The sequence below is a fragment of the Rhinolophus ferrumequinum genome, chromosome 11 (genome assembly GCF_004115265.2).
Source record: "Rhinolophus ferrumequinum isolate MPI-CBG mRhiFer1 chromosome 11, mRhiFer1_v1.p, whole genome shotgun sequence".
NCBI classification, from domain to species: Eukaryota; Metazoa; Chordata; class Mammalia; order Chiroptera; family Rhinolophidae; genus Rhinolophus; species Rhinolophus ferrumequinum.
This window is the reverse complement of record NC_046294.1, coordinates 26,265,890-26,285,039: the sequence shown is the minus strand read 5'-3', so window position 1 is coordinate 26,285,039 and position 19,150 is coordinate 26,265,890. Positions and strand designations below refer to the sequence as shown.

General features: G+C 40.7%; 1 protein-coding gene across 2 annotated transcripts in view; it reads right to left on the bottom strand.

Moving 5' to 3' along the window:
* Positions 1-2,391: 2,391 nt before the first annotated feature.
* The window catches only part of DCDC1 (doublecortin domain containing 1), a 382,228-nt gene continuing 365,469 nt past the window's right edge, over positions 2,392-19,150 (bottom strand). For both annotated transcript variants that reach the window (XM_033119858.1, XM_033119859.1), the window contains 3 exons: positions 17,770-17,920; positions 15,133-15,242; positions 2,392-2,567 (listed from right to left, as the gene is read on the bottom strand). In XM_033119858.1, coding sequence (XP_032975749.1) covers positions 2,517-2,567; positions 15,133-15,242; positions 17,770-17,920 — 312 coding nt within the window. In that variant the 3' untranslated portion in view covers positions 2,392-2,516. The remainder of the gene's footprint in view (positions 2,568-15,132; positions 15,243-17,769; positions 17,921-19,150) is intronic.

Genomic DNA, 19,150 nt, shown 5'->3' with positions numbered 1-19,150 from the left:
AGATGGAACTAATAATGCTTGTAAGGACTACCTTAAACAGGTTAATGAATGTAAAGAGCTATCAGAATGCCTGACGCATAGTGGGCAGCTTCCTAGCTAACATTCATTGCCTCTAGCACTCATGCTTCTACCTACTGTGCACCACTTCGTCTTCTGACAGCCCTGGTGGTGACGGTGGGTTTGGTGGCAGTGATAATAACGATTACGTTCTTCTGAGGCCCCAAGAGAGATACATATAAACTCAATTAACGTTTCTGAAGTCACGTCCAAATTTGTTATGCTTTGTCTTTGTCAGGAGCCAGCATATCTAAAACTTGAGAGTCTTCTGATGAATCAGATAATAGTTGCCAGTCTACATTCAAGACACAGATAAGATAGGAAAATCTCCCAACGTTGGTGACACAATTTGATGAGTCTATAGAAGACATAATTTCTTATTTACTAACTCCAAGTCTACTACTCTCTTCCCCAAACTCTATGAAGGAATGCTTCCAAAGTATCAAATTATAGTTGTTACTCTCTGCAAATGATTTTTTATATCACCATTCACTTACTCACTAAAAAAAAATATCTTTCAATAACTATGTGAATTTGAATATCAATTTGTCCAGTCACTTTCTATCCATTTACTCAACATTCTTTCCTTCATAGCATTTATCCCTAGTTGTTTTCCTACCTATTTATTTGTTTCCCCTCTGTACTGACTGTGTGCCCTCACAAGATAAAGTGTAAAAGATAAGTGTAACCAAAAGTATAGCAGTGGAGATAGCGGGGGGTTCCAACCCAAGATACTCTGTTGTTCAAAGAATAGGTATTACTGATTTGCAGGTAGGCTCCAGACATCTTCAGCCACTCTTCCGCTGAGTTTCATCCCAAGGCCAGTGCAGTCCATGAGAATTAAGATTTTTGTCTCGTTCAGCATTATAGCCCAGCTCTGAGCAGTGCCAGCATATCAAAGGAGCTCCGTAAATATATGTTACATGGATAAATGATGCCAATTTCCTATGCGCTTGGGGTATTTTTTTCTTCTCAAATACTTGAGTACATCACAATCCTAAAAATGTATGTTATCAGCACCCATGTAAAATAATTTTTGCTAACTTTCAACTACAGCATTTGCCTCCCCCACCCCTCTTGCAGATCGGAAGCATCCTTCTCCCCACTTACATAAATGTCATGTAAAACCTCTCCTACTGGCCACAAGGCAGCTATGAGATGTCTTAGGTTGGATGCGTGAATGAAAGAAAGCGCATCATTTTGATGTATTAAGGCCTGGCGTGTAGTGGTCCCTGTAATTATAATATAGCATTAAAATTCTCTAAAATAAAATATTTATTTTGAATTCTAAGTCTTCTTTTATATCTGCATGGGATCCTACAACTACTTTTGAAGACTATTCTGTTCTTCATTAAAAAAGGACAAATGATTTTTCATGCTTTATCCATCTGATGCAAAAAACAACTTTTGGGGGTAGGAGGAGATATTATTATTCTCATTTCCCAGAGGAGAAAATAGATATGTCCCAGGGGTTGTAAGAAGCACAGTCAGGGTTGAAACGAGCTCCTCATTTGACATTTCACAAAGATTTAATGAGCACCTACTCTGTTCCAGGCACTGTGCTGAGCTCTGGGAACAAAGCAGAAAACAGAGCAGCCTTGGAGGGTGTCTTCGGCTCCTAACTCAACATCCTTTTCTAATCTGAGAACTCTAGCTAAGGACAGTGACATTAAATCATACTCCAATGTATTTTTCATATAAAAATGTAATAGTTTCAAGGAGGTTTCTAAGCAATACCTTACACAGAGTTAAAAGGCATTTTAACATCATTTCTGACTGAGAGTATGGTAAGCTTTGACTAAATTAACTGAAGTATAGTTGTAACATGACAGAATAAAATAACTTAGAAAGTTATCTGAACGTGTGGAAACATCACCATGTTATATAAAAAATAAGTGTAACTAAAAGTATAGCAGTGGAGATAGCGGGGGGTTCCAACCCAAGATACTCTGTTGTTCAAAGAATAGGTATTACTGATTTGCAGGTAGGCTCCAGACATCTTCAGCCACTCTTCTGCTGAGTTTCATCCCAACTGCCGTGGCTGTCAGTGTCCCCTGTTATTCTCCCGACAGACAAAAGGGAAACAGCATGTATTCCCTTCTGCATATAAAAGCAGCAAGTAAAAGGGCTTTATGATGGTAAGAAATGCCAACTTAATTAGCTTTTTTGTTCCAGGTAATAAGTTGTTTTCTCCAAGGAATGCCCAAAATTAACAACAATGTTTGAAGAAGTTTATATTTCCTTTTCTTTTCCCACTTAAGATTCATAGATGAAAAATTACACGCAAAGATAGTAAGAAATTATCATGGTTTATTGTTTTTGAATGTAACAAGATAACATGTTACAATAGTGAGAGTTAGAAACTGTTTCATCTGACTTGTATTTTGAAATCTTCCATTGAGAGGGAAGGATCCTATGTTCCCCCAACCCTAAAGGTTATGGAAATCAGAAATATCTTCTTATATCAGGAGTTCTTCACTTGGACGTTCACAGATGTTTTTCAGGTAGGCCTGTGAATCCCATGGAAAAGTATTAAAAAACATGTTTTGTCTGTGCATTTTGTAAGTTTATGGCTTTTCAAAAGAATCTCAAAGGAGTCTGTGAACCAAAACAGTTTGAGAACTCCTTTACTATAGTCTGTTGAGGTTCTGAATGTAGTGAATTCATTTATAAGAAATGTCACATAATTTTTTGGATGTTTCTTTAAACTTGGCATTTGAAACCAAGATGTATAGTCATCAAAGACATATTTTACAAATATGCCTAGTTTACACCATGACATTTTTTTCATGTGCACAATTTGGAGAAGTGTTTCTTGCCCCTGAAAAGCAGAAAGGATTATCCAACTATAAGTCCATTTCATTTGACTCTGAGGATTTCATTCCCTGCACAGCTGACTGAAATGAAATTCTATAAAGCAGATCCTCTATTCCCGTTGTACAGTTGTAATGTCAGTTTGTGGTCCAGCACAAGAGTGGAAGATGGCTGAACCTCACCTTCCCACCACGCTGCTCTGGCAGTGGGAATTTGGGGCATTATCTTTGAGTCCTTGTGGACACAGCTCTGTCTCAAGTAAATGAAAAACAAGGGTCTGTGCCCTCTAGGTACTTACCACCTACTGGGGAGACAAAACATGTGCTCAAAATATATGCAAGTTTTTTTCCCCCAACAGGCCACGATGTACACTGGAGAAACTATAAGTGTACACAGGATTACTCTAGAATATACAATCCCCATGGCTAACATTGTCCTTGATTATGATATGTCTTATTAGAAATGTATAGATCATTTATAGTTGATTTATCAGTGGTGGTAATTCTTCAAAATCTGCCTGTGAAAAATCCAGTTGTTTTGAAGAATAAATTTTAGGACCTAATTTTTAAATAAACTACACAGATTTATTTTGCAAAAGTAGATTTTCCTAAATTCAGAGTGATCAGCAATCTAAATAACTGGCCTTTCAATCACACGCTTCTGTTTTCAAGTAGGCGAAGAAAGTTTTCTTTCCTATAAGATAGAGAAAAACATGTATATTTTTCATATACACATGCTTATTTATATACACACATACATATATATGAAGTTTAGCAGAAGTTGCTATTTTACAAATATTTATTAGAATAGGTGCATTAAAACTTGATAAGGTTTGTAAAATTTATAGAGGCATCCCTTTCAAGGCCTGATGTGAGTTATGAAATCTAATTTTGTTTTCATAGCTCTGTGATAAAATTTTATCAATGTTATAAAAAGGGTCTTGACTAAGACTGACCGGAAATCTGAACTATCTGGCCAGGCAATAAAAACACATTCCTTAGCTGCAAAGTGTCAGACAAGCAAGGTTTACCTGAAATTGATCGATAAGTCTTCCTTTTACAGTTGAGTGCATTCACTTTACCTCATAGGATAATAGTTTTTTTTTAATGGTTTTTCCATTAATATCAGACTTCAGTGTTAGTAAGAAACAAGAGAGACATAAAAGGGAGAGAGACAGGCCATCAAGAAAGAATGCTGTGATCTTTAATGGTGAGCACTTGTGCTCAGATGAAGTGCTTGCGTGGCTGGGACTTTTTTTTTTGCCGACTGTTAAGGGTTGACTTGTGTGCCCCTCGCCCCAAGTTCACATGTCAAAGCCTTAACCCCCAGCATCTCAGAATGCGATCTTATTTGGAAATAAGATCATTGCAGATGTAGTTAGTTAAGACAAGGTCACTCTGGGGTACAGTGGGCCCCTAATTCAATATGACTGGTGTCTTTATGAAAATGGAAAATTTGGACACAGACAGGGACACAGGGAGGATGCCATGGGAAGATGGAGGCAGAGATCGGGTGATGATTCTACAAGTCGAAGAACACCAAAGGTTGTCTGCAGACCACCAAAACTAGGGCAGGGGCATGGAGCACATGCTTCCCTCACAGTCCAGAGGGAACCAACCCTGCCAACACCCAGTCTCCAGAACTCTGAGACAATGCATTTCTGTTGTTTAAGCCCCCATTTTGTAGTACTTTCTTATGGCAGCCCTAGCAACTAATACACGAATGAATTCAGCCATTAGGATAAGAAGTGAGACCCCCGATGGCTTGCTATGTCCTGGTGAGCTACTGAGGGCCTCTGCCACACACTGGGCTGTGCTCCTCCCACCTTGGGTTGAGCATCTAGGGTAACTCACTTGGCCTAACTTAGCCATCATCAGGGAAATCTTCCAGACAGGTAGCACCTAACCCATAAAGTGATTCCTTGATGAAGGCATCCAGTGAACTCAGTTTTAGAATTACCAACAACCATGCCTGAAACTTCTATGGCATCGAAAACTTATAAAGCGGCTCTAGGGTGGTAGAATGGAAACAGCACAGGCTTTGAGAAGAAGCAGATCTGAGTTCGAATACCAGCTCTGCCACTTATTGGCTAGCGGCTTCGGGCAAGATCTATCACCACTCAGAAGTTCAGCTTCCTCATTTGTAAAATGGGAAAGGACAAAAAATATCTCCTTCTGAAGGTGGTCATGAGTATGGAATGAAACAGACAACAGTGTCAGAGGTCCGGCTGGCCTGGCACGTGGAGACATTCAAAGCAGCATTGGTTCCCCTACCCCCTTCCATGTTTCGTATTTGATCCTCATGCCAAAGCACTTGCTCAATAGTGCAGGAGGCAAGACTCAAGTCAGGCCTTGAACACCAAGTCCCTGAGAGGAACCACCTCCAGTCCTTGGCTACCACTAAGCTGGGCCGTGGCCTCCCTCTGCTGCTCTGATGAAACCTGGATTGGGTTTCTGAGGGCCAAAGTGATCTGGATGCCGGTCATAGTGACCACCTGTTCGAAAGGTCGTACCAAACAGAGAGCTAGGCTTCCCAAGGTCACCTGGAATTCTGGCTGTCCCTCTTGTTCCCCAATGGTCTCTCACTACTGAGTCAGAATGAGACTTTTAAAGTTGGGTGGGACTTTAGAGATGGAAGAGCCTACTTTCCTCATTTTATAGAAGAGGAAACAGGAGCTCAGAAGGATTGGCCTCCAACCAGTTAGCATCGAGTTGAATGGTCTCATGAACCGTAGTCTAATGTTTCATCCTATTAGGTCCCCAACAGTCACGGTGTCAGGTTAGGAATGGAAGAAACTGAATAGATCCAAGGTATCCTTGGATTGTATCGTACAATATTTTATGCATTGTAAAATAGTCTCAGAATAAAACTTTGTCATTGAAAAGAAATGTGGTGTAGTGCAGGGGATCCTGCCTACTACGCCATGTGTCGTGCGGGGTGTCAGGCGGGGTCTGTGGGGTCTCTGCTCCCACTCCCCACACAAGAAAGCAGGACATGGTGAGGCCAAAAAGGAACACCCACGGAGCCATAGGTAGGGGAGTCACACCACTATACTCTCACTGGCAGCTGTGTTGGAGACACAGGAACCAGGAGCAACACAATTCTCAACCCTCACTGCACCGCTTGCAGACTCAGCCACCATCTTCTTGCTAGCTCCCCCTTTCTTTGCTAGCCTAGCCACGGCAGTTATATTAGTGCCCAATGGCTCACTGGTTACAGCTGACGGCCAACTAGCCACAGCTGATGGCCATTTGATCGCAGTCGATGGCCATTTACTACCTGAGCCAGCACCTTTCCATGTGAGGCTGAGAGCCTGGAAACTGCTTTTTGGGGCTCTATCCCCACATGTGGCTTTAGTGGTATCAAGGTCCTTCCTAGCTTTATGATACTTAGACCAAGACAACGTGCAGGTGAATTTCAAAATGGTGCTGCAACTGCATTTAACAAAGGGGTGGGTCACTTCAGCGCTCTTCCTCACCTACTTTGTGGAGTGAGTGAAGTTTGCTCATCGCAGCCCCCAGCATGGAGCAGCTCCTTTCCAGAGCCCATGGGAGTTTCAGAGTAGGTGGAGGGGGTAGGGAGCAGTGGCTCTTACTTGGAAATCTCCTAAATTGGCTGACTCCCATTTACATGCTGTTTCTGGCAACAGAGATCAGTCTGGGTCACCTCTATGCCACTGAGTAAATATGCTGAAAATTATTACTATTTCAGACAAATGTTTAACTGTTCTCAGATTATCTATGACACCAAGGGCCAAAGTCACAGCAATCTAACCTGGGAGTGAGTTTATTTTACTTGGTGATTTATGGAATGAGAATTCTGGGCGCTCTGTGGGACTAATTTAATACGAAACATTCAGATGTCTGTCTTATAATGCCATTCATCTTTCCTTAGCCTGCTTGCACCAGGGGGCATGTGGTTCAGAGAGCAGGCTCTCCCTTCTCAGCCACAAATCATCACACTTGTGAAAGGGGGTGATATGTCTTCCCTTCCAAGCCAGGCTGCCTGCAGCAGAGGCAGCGAGCAAAGGGTCCATCTGGGCACTGATGAGAGAAGAGACTTTTCCACTCTATCAGGCCTTGGGAGTGTTTTGAACGTTACAGTTAGCAAAGACGGGATCACAATCAACACTGTTTTGGTTTGCCTTGCGATAAAGGAAATTTAGTCAGTGTATACTGCCTTACCAACAAGTAAAAGACTTGTTTTATGAGAAAGTTATAACAAAGCTTAGGTTGTTATAACAAAGTACCAGAGGCCTAGAAACCACAGAAATTAATTTCTCATAGGTCTGGAGCTTAGATGTTTCTGGTCAGGGTGCCAGCATGGTTGGGTTCCGGTGAGGGCCCTCTGCTGGGTTGTGGACTGTGGACTTCTCATTGTATCCTCGCATGGCAGCGAGGAGAGCAGAGGAAGGAAGCTCTCTTATAAGGGCAAGAATCCCATTCATGAGGGCTCCATCCTTGACCTCATCTAATCCTAATTACCTCCCAAAGACCCCACTTCTGAATGGCATCACATTGGGGCATAGGAGTTTAATATATGAGTGTTGGGGAAACAAAAATATTCAGTCCATAACAATGCATGTGAGAAGAAAGTTCCATCCAAAAAAAAAAAAAAAAATCAGACTCTGATTCAATTTCTATGTTAAAAAGCTGGTACCTTTTTAAACCAGTTACCCTAAATTTTAGATTCATTCAAGAAATATTCACTAATGTATGCTATATGGTAAGAAATATTCAGATACTGGGAATACAGGTTTGAAAGCCTGGCCTTACTTTCAAGGAGTTTATAGACCAGTGGAAGAAAGAATATGTCAACAGTGGTGAAGCAAGGTAAACAAGGGGACACGGGGACAGATGAAGGAAGTTCCCACAGAGCTGGGTGTGGGCAGTGCTCAGGGACAATTTCCCGAGAAAGCTGGAGGAGGAGAATGTGCAAAGGAAGTGGGAGACAACACACGATTTGGGAGAAATTGAGCGAACATTTAAGGTGAGTGGGATGCAGATTTCTGTGAGCAAAGGGGTGTGAAAACTGAGGCTGCAGGGCTTGGGGGGGGCAATATTCCCAAGGGCATTGGGTACCACAGGGAGGAGTCTGTTCTTTATTTTGATGACAATGGAAGGTCCCTGAAAGTTTTTAAGCAAGAGGGTAACACAATGTGATTTTCATTCTAGGCAGATCATTTTGACTACAACTTAGATAAACAATTGGAGTGGAGCAAGGCTGGGGATATACACTGATGAGATACAAAACCATCAGTATTATGAAAAGATGCTCAACTTCACTAGCTATTAGGGAAATGCAAATCACAACCACAAGGAGATAACACCTTACACTTGTTAGAATGGCTATCATCAACAAGACAAGTAATAGCACGTGTTGGAGAGGCTGTGGAGACAAAGGAACCCTCATACACTGCTGGTAGGAATGTAAAATGGTGCAGCCACTGTGGAAAATAGTATGGAATTTCCTCAAAAAATTAAGAATAGAATTCCCATATGACCCACCAATCCCTCTTCTGGGTGTCTACCTCAAAAATCTGAAAACATTTATCCATAAAGATATATGTACCCCTATGTTCATTGCAGCTTTATTCATGGTGGCCAAGACATGGAAACAACCAGAGTGTGCTTCCATACATGAGTGGATAAAGAAGAAGTGGTATATGTACACAATGGAATACAAGTCTGCCATAAGAAAAGATGAAATAGTACCATTTGTGACAACATGGATGTATCTTGATATTATCATGCTAAGCGAAATAAGTCTGACAGAAAAAGTTGAGAACCATATGATTTCACTCTTATATGGGATATAAAACTGAAAGTAACAAATGAACAAGACAAACAAACAAACAAAAACTCATAAACACAGACAACAGTTTAGTGGTTACCAGAGGGAAAAGGGGGAAGAGGGAGGTAGAAGACAGTAAAGGGGGTCAAATATATGGTGATGGAAGGAGAACTGACTCTGGGTAGTGAACACACAATGCAATATACAGATGATGTATTATAGAATTGTATATTTGAAACCTACATAATTTTATTAACCAATGTCACTCCCATAAATTTAAAAAGAATGTGAATGATAAAAAATAAAATAAATACAAAATAAAGATAACCATCAGTATTATCCATGTGAGCAACAATCTGAAATAAAACGGTATAACTAAACAACTTCAAAGCACATTAAGAAAGTTGTTAGCCAGTCTGGCCTCCCTCGGGAGAGGGCGAGATGGTAACAAAAAAAAAAAAAAATTAAACTCCACAATGGAACTCAGCCTATCAAAATGACTGCATTGAACAAGAAGCAAAGAAAGGTCTAATAAAAAGAGTTTGGCATTCCAAATTGATTTGGAAAAATTGCCTGATGCCAGAACGTCTTCAGTTTTGCTGGGATATCTGTGCAAGATCCACTTTCTCGGATAAACTTGCTTGCATTCACAAGTGTAACTTGGGAGTCCAAATGGTATCCATTCGGATATTGTAACCAAAGTCATAGATTTCAACCTCAAGTTTGTGTCGCCTGTATAGCAAAGATCCCCAAGGTTACCCCATCAGGGTCAGTTTTGAAGATGCACCCAAGGGCAAGCGTCTCACGGCTGAAGAGGGACAGTGACAGCCCAGCTGAGTCCACTGCTAATTTCATCCCTCAGTGGTGACGGGAGATAAGGACCATAACAATGGCAGGACTAGGCGTCTATACCAAAAATGGCATGGAGCCCCGAATGGCAGTCACGTCCACAGGGACCTAAGGAAAGATCAACCCACACCACTGCTTACACAGTCAAGCTGTGCTTTGTATCACGTGATCCCTGACATCTTAATCTGAAGAAATGCGTCTAAGGCAGCTACTGGCTGGCCTCCAGCCATTCAATCTTCCATTAGAAGACATAAAAACTGTAAGTCAGATGGTAGTGTGGCCCTGGAGCCACAAGAAATATCAAGAGGAGGCAGAAAACAGAAGCCATGAAGCAGCAGAAACTGTAAGTAGGCAAGCGAGCATCTTAGCATAGAACAGAAGAGCCCGTGGAGAAGCAGAAAATTGGCGGAAGAAGCAAGAAGCAGAGAGAAACGGGGAAGTCAAGAGTGGGAATGGCAGACTTACTGGGTGGCCATTTGGACAGATAGGTCCTTTCATGGCTGCCCACTGCACTTAAAACAGAAAAATTCAAACGCCTTGGCAGGACCTTTACAAGGCCCTTCAGAATCCAGCTCATCTCCTTCCCCTACACTTCACCTCATACCTGTTACTCCAGCATTTGCGGTGTCTGCACCATCCAAGTAGCCACACACCGATTGCATTCACCTTTGTGTGCCCAGCACCCAGAACAGTGAGCACCTGGCTATATTTATATATGAATAGTTCCTAAAAAAAACCTTTTTTATTTGCATTTGCTGTCTTCTAAGGAAAGTGTCTGTCTCTCAACCTATATGGATTTCACTTATGGGGCGAGAGAACTATCTTCAAAATTATCATTTCTAAGAGCACATGTTACTGAACTGAAATAACAGCCTGTGGAATTTCACACTGTTAGATGAGCCCACCAGGGATGCGGGTGGCTCAGGCCTCTACATAAACTAGACTTAGAGCAAACATAGAACAGAGAGGTTCTAGCCTCCCGTCTAACAAGAAGCTCTTTCACTGGAGAAAGGTCACTTCGGCAAATAGGACCCTGGTGCCTGTTCTAAAGCTCTTTCTCTTTACACATATAAAAAATGCATGAGAAAACTCCAGGAAGCTGGCTGTTTCCCCCATCCTCAAAATAACTCTGTTCCATATATATATATATATATATATATATATTTATTTATATATATACTCTAGCCCTGGCATTATTCTTGTGACCTTTAAAATAGGAAGACTTTTATCAGCACTGAAGGCAGCTTAATTAACAGGGGAAACTTCCCCACCTCAAATTCACTTGTTTCACCTCCAATATCTGGGTCCTGGTGACACACTCTGGGTGGTTTGTCCCGACCCAAGAACATTTCCATTATTTCTCCAGGAAATGGTGATGAGTAAACGTGAGGGCATTTAGACTCAAACCCTCACACACACAGCAACTGATTCTTTGTCTTCATAACCACTGAGCACAAAGGCAAGAGGAAGTGTTCCAGTCCACAAGCGTTCTGTAAACTGAGAGCTTCGGCCACGCCCAGCTGTCAGTCACAAACTCCTGAGCCAGTTTCTCAGTGCTCTCAGCTAGCACTCTCCATACCAGGGGCATCTTAAATGCTCAGCCCCTGCCCCCACCTCAAGTGTTCAGAGCAAGGAGTTCTCAGTCGGGCCTGGGACTCTGCATTCCATCAAACTCCACAGGTGCTGCCTGGGAACATTCAACTCTGAGAAGTGTGTTAAGAAAGCACCCTTACTGATCCACAAATGGCTCCCGGGATGGTTGTTTTTAACATAAAAGATGGGATCTAAAGGCCCTTAGAAGAGAAATTGCAAGGAAGGCTGAGACGAGAGGGCCCGAATGCAAGGTGTGAAAGAAAGGAAGGAAGAGGGGAAAGGGGCAAAAATGAAAAAAGAGATAGAATCAAATCTTATACTAGGGGGGCAGTAACCCTAGCAGTTCTGAGAGTTCTTTCCTGTCCTCCTTTCCTCTCCAGCACAGTCTGCAGGGTTCCTTGCGGAGAGGGCGCCTGTGGGCAATCTCCTTTAAAACAGCTGCTGGCGGTGGTACCTAGAGACTGACTGCCCGGCTGTCTCGGTTGTTCTGACACAGTTGACCCTCAGCATCCTCACCCAGGCTAAAACCTCACTATTGATTCCCACGTTTGAAACTTCTAGGACTGATAAGCCAGGACCTAATGGATCCGGCGGTTGACTGAACCGTATATCTATCCCTAAACCGGCACAGGGATACAGCCGACAATGAGTGATAGCACATCCAATTCGGAATCACCGTTTTACTTGTCATATAAATATAATTTCCTGTCTCCTTTCTTCCTCCCTCCCCCAACCCAGTTGCACCCTGGGCATAAGCACGTCCTCTCTCCTCATATTTCTATTCGCACATATGGTACAGGGTGACAGCCTATTGATAGTAGTTTCATATTACAGACTCGGAGAATTAGAAAATACTATAGCCGGCAGCAGACACCCACTGAACACCCCCAGTCACCCAGTGGGTCCATTTACTTTCATCAGCACACGCCTAAGTGGTCTTTGTTGATCTTGCTCTGCAGTTGCTTCTGGCCCAGCAGCCCCAAACCGGGCAGTTATGCAGAATTCTAGTTTATTGTTATTGAGAAGAAAGCTGCTGCTTTCTCTTTCTGCTTACCTACCCTTAGGAGGGGCTGAGATGTGCTCTGCCACTGAAGGGAACTGGAGCCACTGATTTAATAAAAACATCCGAGGAGCATCACCGGGCCCAAATTCCACTTAACTGGACATTTGCATCTGATTTTGTGGCAATTTAGACTAACACAGACCTGTGAGCTTTGATCGCTCTCTTCCAAATAATGCCAGAAAACACTGGCTGCCTCGGTGAACAAATCTCAGTACCACTGAGCACACCTAGGCAATTGTTAAAGCTTAGTCCACAAACGCTGCAAAAGCTACTGGCCACAATCTCTAAATGATTCTGTCGTGAAAGAGAACAGATTTATGTTTACCTTTCATTGCCGTTGTTTGTTTGTTTGTTGCTTTGTCTTCTTGACTCACACAAAAAAATATTTAGTTATTATGAATAATCCAGGAAAAAAAATGGAAATTCATGGTTATCGCTCTACGAAACTACCTCTGTCTTCTGAATCATTACTAATATGTCCTGTTTTATAAAGCTGATATAAGCACACAGATAAAATGCTCCTTATTTATAAATGCCGTTGGCTAATCTCACAATGTCTGTCAAACTTTCAGGCACAGTGTTTTTAGTTAGCTTGTTCAGAAACATGCCACTTCACTCCAACACGTAATCAGGCAACCAAAGCTAGCAGTGGGGCAGAAACATCCAGAAAAGTCCTCCTTCTGAGGACAATCAGAAATGTTGGTGCGCTATTCATTAACATCTGGCTCACCTTACAGGTGTTTGTGAACCAGCAGGAAATAAATTTCTGGAGAAAGCCTTGGACTCGAGGATGGTTGCTATAGTATTTAATAATAAATGGTTTCCAGTTGATAGAAAAATATTGAAATGTGACTTATACATATGAGGTTGATTCAAATTTGATAAACATGTCCCCAAAGGAAATTACTGGGTTTATTAAAAGCCCAGGAGGGCTGAACAGAATTGCAATAGTCTTCTCCTAGAGTCCTTGCTGAAGGTAGAGTAACTGCTCCCCAGTCCACCTTCCAGCCAACCAAACAGGAAGGTGAATAATAAGGAAAGAGAGGGGCTGTTCTCAGTCTAAGCTAAAAGTGGCTATGAATGGCCCAGCTACTCTGGGCTGGCCGTCATCAACAGAGTAAGTGTCGCTGCCTTGCTGGTAAAATGTGATGTGTTGATGACTGTTATATTACCTGTAAAACCCCATTTACTAGTAATAGAAAAGTTCAGTTAAGAGTTTTGCCTCATGTCTCCTGGTGCTTGAGATAGCATTGTGTGATATTACCAATTTTCGCTTCAGGCATATTCACATGCAACCGTGAAGACTTCACAGGAATTTGCACATTTGATCCAGAGTGAAATTATGCCATTTTCATAGCAAATCAACTTCTCCTTGGCAGCAAAATGATAGGCACTTTTGCACCCAGAGAAATGTCTTTGTTTTCAAGGAATTTTGAAGCCCCAAATTAAAAAGCACTGTGTGTATGGGATGGTGATCCAGTCATTCTAAGGAGAGGTCCGGCAGGTTAAGAACATTGTTGGCCCATTTTCTGACCGGAAGTACATTCCTTAACTCTTCTTTCTTGTTAAAATAAAATAAAATAAATAAAATAAAATAAAAACAAAAAGCAAAATGGGGGTCCCCTGCGATCTTTTTCTCCTACAGGTCACAAAGCTGTTCTGGAATGCCTTTGCATCTCTAACGTCGCACAACACGGAGGGAAATTGTCTGCAAAAGGGCAAATTGCTGTGGATGTAACTTGTGAAATTTCACTTCCACGTGCACTGCTTTTAGCAGCGTTGGAGGCAGTAGGAATTTATTCATGCAGCCCTACTGATTTGCAGACTGAGAGTAAATACAGGGCCTTTTGCAGCAATTACCAAGAGCCCCCTTCAATAGAAATGATCTACTGCTTTCCAGCATCACATTAAAGTGGGGGGTTGAGGAGTGAGCCCAGCTGAGCCATTCTGTACACACCTAGCCAGGCTGCAATTTATATTCAGACAGAGCTGTGAAGGGCTTTCAGGAGAGGAGAGAGAAAAAGAACATTTCTCTGGAAATTTTCCACTAGGACCAGAAACCAAACTCTGATTTGTCACTGCTATTAAAAACAAACAAAAAAATGATTCTTTCTTCATAGCAGGAAGAAATTGACAGGTAAGGTCCTTTCTTCCTGTAGGATTGATACCTGAGATTGTTAAAAATATCCCTTGATCCCTTTATAAAACAACACACACACACAAAAATCATTACATGGCTTTTCCTTCCAATAGTGCATAGATCCTCTTCCAGAGTTTCTGTATTGAGGACACAGTCTATGACTTTTGGTTACTGCGTTGATGCCAGGAATTACCCAGCTTCACCCTTGTGAAAAACCTCTAGCTGTGCCCCACCAAGCCCTGCACTGTCACTACAGGCCAAACTGAGGGGGAATTGGAGGAGGGAAGATATATTCACGTGGCATTTGGTGGCCATCGGCCATTTCATTTTCATTCATAAATGGAGGATTTTAACATGGATGTTTGAAAAATATGGTGGCTGAGTCTGAGTCAAATTTAATGTGACGTGGTCAAAAAGACTATTTTATTTTAATATATATATATAAAACATATATATATTATATATATATATATATATATACACACACACATATATGTATATATATTACTTTACGCCACTAAATTATTTTTCAGTAATAACTAGTAGTTTTCTTTTTTCCCTTGGAAGAAAATACACCTAACATAGTTATTTACCGGCATTGCTTTGTCTAGTTTTGTTGCCTTTCCAAGAGTAGATTTGAGACATCAAATGCCACTCTCCATAAAATGTGAAGTGTAAAAACTTTTTAAAGAGACTACAGAAAACTAAAAAGGATGGCTAATAATCACATCATAGCAAGTGTATGAGTATATACACATGGGCTATACCTGCAAAATACAGCACAAAAAGTGTGATGGCACTGCTAGGAACAGTGAGGACGTACCAGACACTGCAGCTTCTCAGATGGAGACACCACAATGTCTGTGGCTTCAGGGCCCTGCTGCCTTCGGATTCGGGCATAATTTGCTCTGACCTCCATCAGTTGCTTTAATTCTGTTTAAAAAAGAAGAAGAAAAGAAAAGAAAATTATTTTGAGAGATAAACAATGTAAACAATTAAAAGTCCAAGGTAATGAAACATTTGAAATTCCCTCAGAAATCCTCGACTCCCACGCTGGACTCTCTCATTTACACACTTGACTTGCTTATCACACCAGATATGTATTAACATTCTTTGGATTTTTACAGAATGGCAGTTGCTAGAGAGAGCTTCTTTCCAGGCTTTTTATAAAGCCTGAATTGAAAGCTAACCTCCAATGGTCTGAAAATTGAACCCACTGAAAAGATGGTAAACACAGCAGTGAGAACAGTGTTCAGATCTCATGACAAAAGGCATAAAGCACTCTTTTAATTTTGTTGGGGTTTGTGTGAAAGAAACCATTCTAACAGTGTCTAATTTGTTTTGCCAAAACAAATTCATTTTTCAAAATCCCAATGTGATTCTTTGATGACTAACTTCCACATGCTAAATATTTTTACATTGCAGTACATAAAATACACGTAACATAGTTATTTATAGTGTTATTATATAGTTATTATATAGTTTTTTGTTTTTATGTAGTGTTTAGTTTTGAAACTCTCAGGCTGTCTTATTTTCTACTACATAGTTAAGACAGAAATTAACAGAAAAATTATGAGAGAAACGATTAATTAAATGTGTCTTAATAAATACATTTATTTCTCTCTTTTTTCTCTTTTTTAAAAACATTCTGAATATTTAGATTTCTACTAAATAATTATTTCTAACTTAACTATTTCAGGAAAAAAAACCAACAGTAAAATGGCACTCATATAGTAAAATATGTCTCTAAAGAACAACTAAATTAAAAGTCCGCTATCAATCAGATTTTCTAGAACATATGTCACTTCCTGGAAAGAATTCAGACAATTTTGGAAAACCACTGACACTTTCAGAATATGAAGGTAATATAGGGACCTGCTTTCATAGGGGAAAAAAAAAAAAATCAACTTTCACATCATAGCAATTCATGTGGTTACAGAAATGAAGATGCAAAAATGTACGTTTGTCTACACAGTCTTGTCACAGGTCCACAGAGGTAACATGGAGGAAAAGGGTGGGGAGAATAATATTTGCATTTCTCGTTTTCGCTCTTCCCTTCACAGTTTTTCCTGGTAACAAGCTTGCTTCTGGGAAAGCAGCCTGCATTTCTCACTTCTCACTGTATTTTGGGTATCCTTTTGGCTAAGGTGCCCAAACAATTAGCTTCATTGAACAGAAAGGCCCAATGAACACAGTGAGGCCCACAGGGTGGGGTGCAGACAACAGAAGGCCATCCCAAGAGTATGAAAGATTAAGCAGAAGTAATGAAGGCACTTGGAAAGGACCTCCTCCTTCACCACTGGTTGGCTTACTATTCAATTGTACTGTAATATTTCAAGTGGGTTCATGTACTTAATCAGACTGAAAACTCTTTCAGGGAAGGAACCCTGACAGATTTCTTCTATGAGCTATGCACTTCGGGAAAACAGAAAGCTGTCAACTAATACTTGCTGATGATAAGAACCCCACCTTCGGTGTGTTCTAAGTAATCACATAGTAAGAGCTGGGGGTCGCGTAATGCTGAGTGATTAGGACAACAGAACACAAAGAATACAAAGATTGGAGGCTCTTCCTTAACATAGGAAGGTGCTGGAGGAATAGTTGTAGCTTCCCTCAGAACAGTGCTGGGCATCCCACTAAATGCCTGTTTTTCTGCTTTTTCATCTTTATTCCCAGTCTTTTGTCCCTTCTGGGCTAAATGTGAAGATATGATTACAACTGTTTTAAAAGCATTTGGTTTACATACCTTATATATAAGGTAGTAATAATAATTTACGGAAACATTTTAAAAGAGTAATCTAGCTTTATTATTTTAGGAATCCTAGGTAACTCATTACCCAACCTATTTAATTTCCCCTAAAGTGATACCAATGTTCTTCAGAATTTTCGAAAAATTATGTCTTTGCTAATACATGCTTACCTACAGAAAAGGGCTTTAGATTCTTCAGGATAAATAGGATACCGGACAAGAGTTGGTTTAAAAACAAATATATGTTCTTTTCCACTGCTATGATTAATCAAGGAAAATTATCAAGGAACAGACAAGATGATAAAACGAGCATATATTTACTTATTACTCAAGAAAGGAAATCTGCAAACTGAATAGTTGCTATTAATAAAACATTAAGTTTTAAATAACTTGAAAAGTAGGAAGTCAGTGGAGCCTCACTTTCCTCCGGGTTCACGTTAAGGAAATACCTTCAGATTAGGCCCTTTAGAATTTCTGCAAATAGGCCCCTTGGATAAGGCTCAAAACTAACATAACATTCACTGAATTTTTTAGAGCAAACAGTGTCAACAGTGAAGGGCCAGCATATAAGTATATAAATTTAACTTTAGTAATATGGGGTAGAAAAGTATAGAGGAGGGCAGTTACTGAAAATCATAATGGGATATAAAATTGAGTAAGCAAGCTCTTTGCAAAAAAAACTGAATGCTTTATTTCTTCTGTCACCCATACCTTTTTGGGTTATAAAGCCGTGTCCCGTGGACACACAGATGACCATGTCTCGCTCTATGTCATCCCATGACTGGATCGGCTCTCCATTTGGGGTGTACAGTGTTCTGGCTGGGTGGACCATTTTGAGACGAGAGGAGCAGTCATCTAGCAGCTGAAACACAAAGGGATGGACATATTGGAAGATGGATTGATGCAATATAATTGAGTACTAAAGAATCAACTCTTTTAAGAGAACTATTATCTTGATTTGAATATTCATTTTACTTGTGATTGTTAGAAAGAGGTATAGAAGGAAATGGGAAGGAGGAAACAGGAAATTTCCCTCAGTGCTGGAACAATGAGGAGTGTCAGTGCTGTTCAGTAGACGTTTTCTTTCAGTTCTCCAGTTTTCCATGTGGAAAAAAGACTTCTTGCTATTTAAGAAATGCATAAATAGGAACAACTCCGGCTTGAGAATCCCGACTTGTTAGAATAGCCTATTTTTTTTTCCCCCAACAAGCAAGGAACTAGAAGAACAAAAGCACTGGCCTAGAGGTGAGGAGACCTGGGCTCTGGCCTCTGTTTGACCTCAGACAACTCAGGCAACTTCCCTGCGAAAGAGTCTCTATATAATCTATATAAAATAAAAGTTTTGGTCTAAGACCTCTCTGATTCCGTAATTCTATGATTAAGAACTCCTTGTTTTTTTTTTCAACTGGGTAAATTTAAAATCTATCTGGAGGGGACTTATTCAATTTCTCTCAATTTTCCTTGAAATATTCATAATAAAAACACATGTGCAGACGCAAAGTGTCAACAGTACTAGAACGATTGCTCAACATGCTGCCAGACCCCTAAGGGCAGTTCCATTAAAGTGTGACTAAGACTTTAAGACTAAATAATGAAAGCAAGCAGGAAGAAAGTAAGAGGTTTCTACACACCTACCTATATGACTTTCACCTATCATACACCTGTTCCTTCAAAATACAGGAGACAGGTCCACATCAGCTCCAAATCACCATTAATACTTCTTTTTTAGATCTGTTTAGGGGCTACAAATCACAACAATGCAGACTGACAGGGGACAATACTGAGCACAGGTCATCTTGCATCTGGTAAATGAATCAGTAACATGAAGCAAGACAAGAGTGATGAGACAATGCAATGCTCAGAGTGCAGTTTCACCTGCTATTTTGAGCAAAGGAATGAATTGAATAATAACTAAAATTATCCAATACCACATTCCCCTCTGTAGAGTGGGATAATCAGAAAAGAGCAGCAGGAGAATGATGTTAAATGCAGCCCTACCTCTCCTGCTAAATGTCAGCCAGTCAGCAGCAATTTGACTAAATACTGTGCGTATGAACCAGCCCTCCCACTTAAGATTGAGGGGAGAATCCTT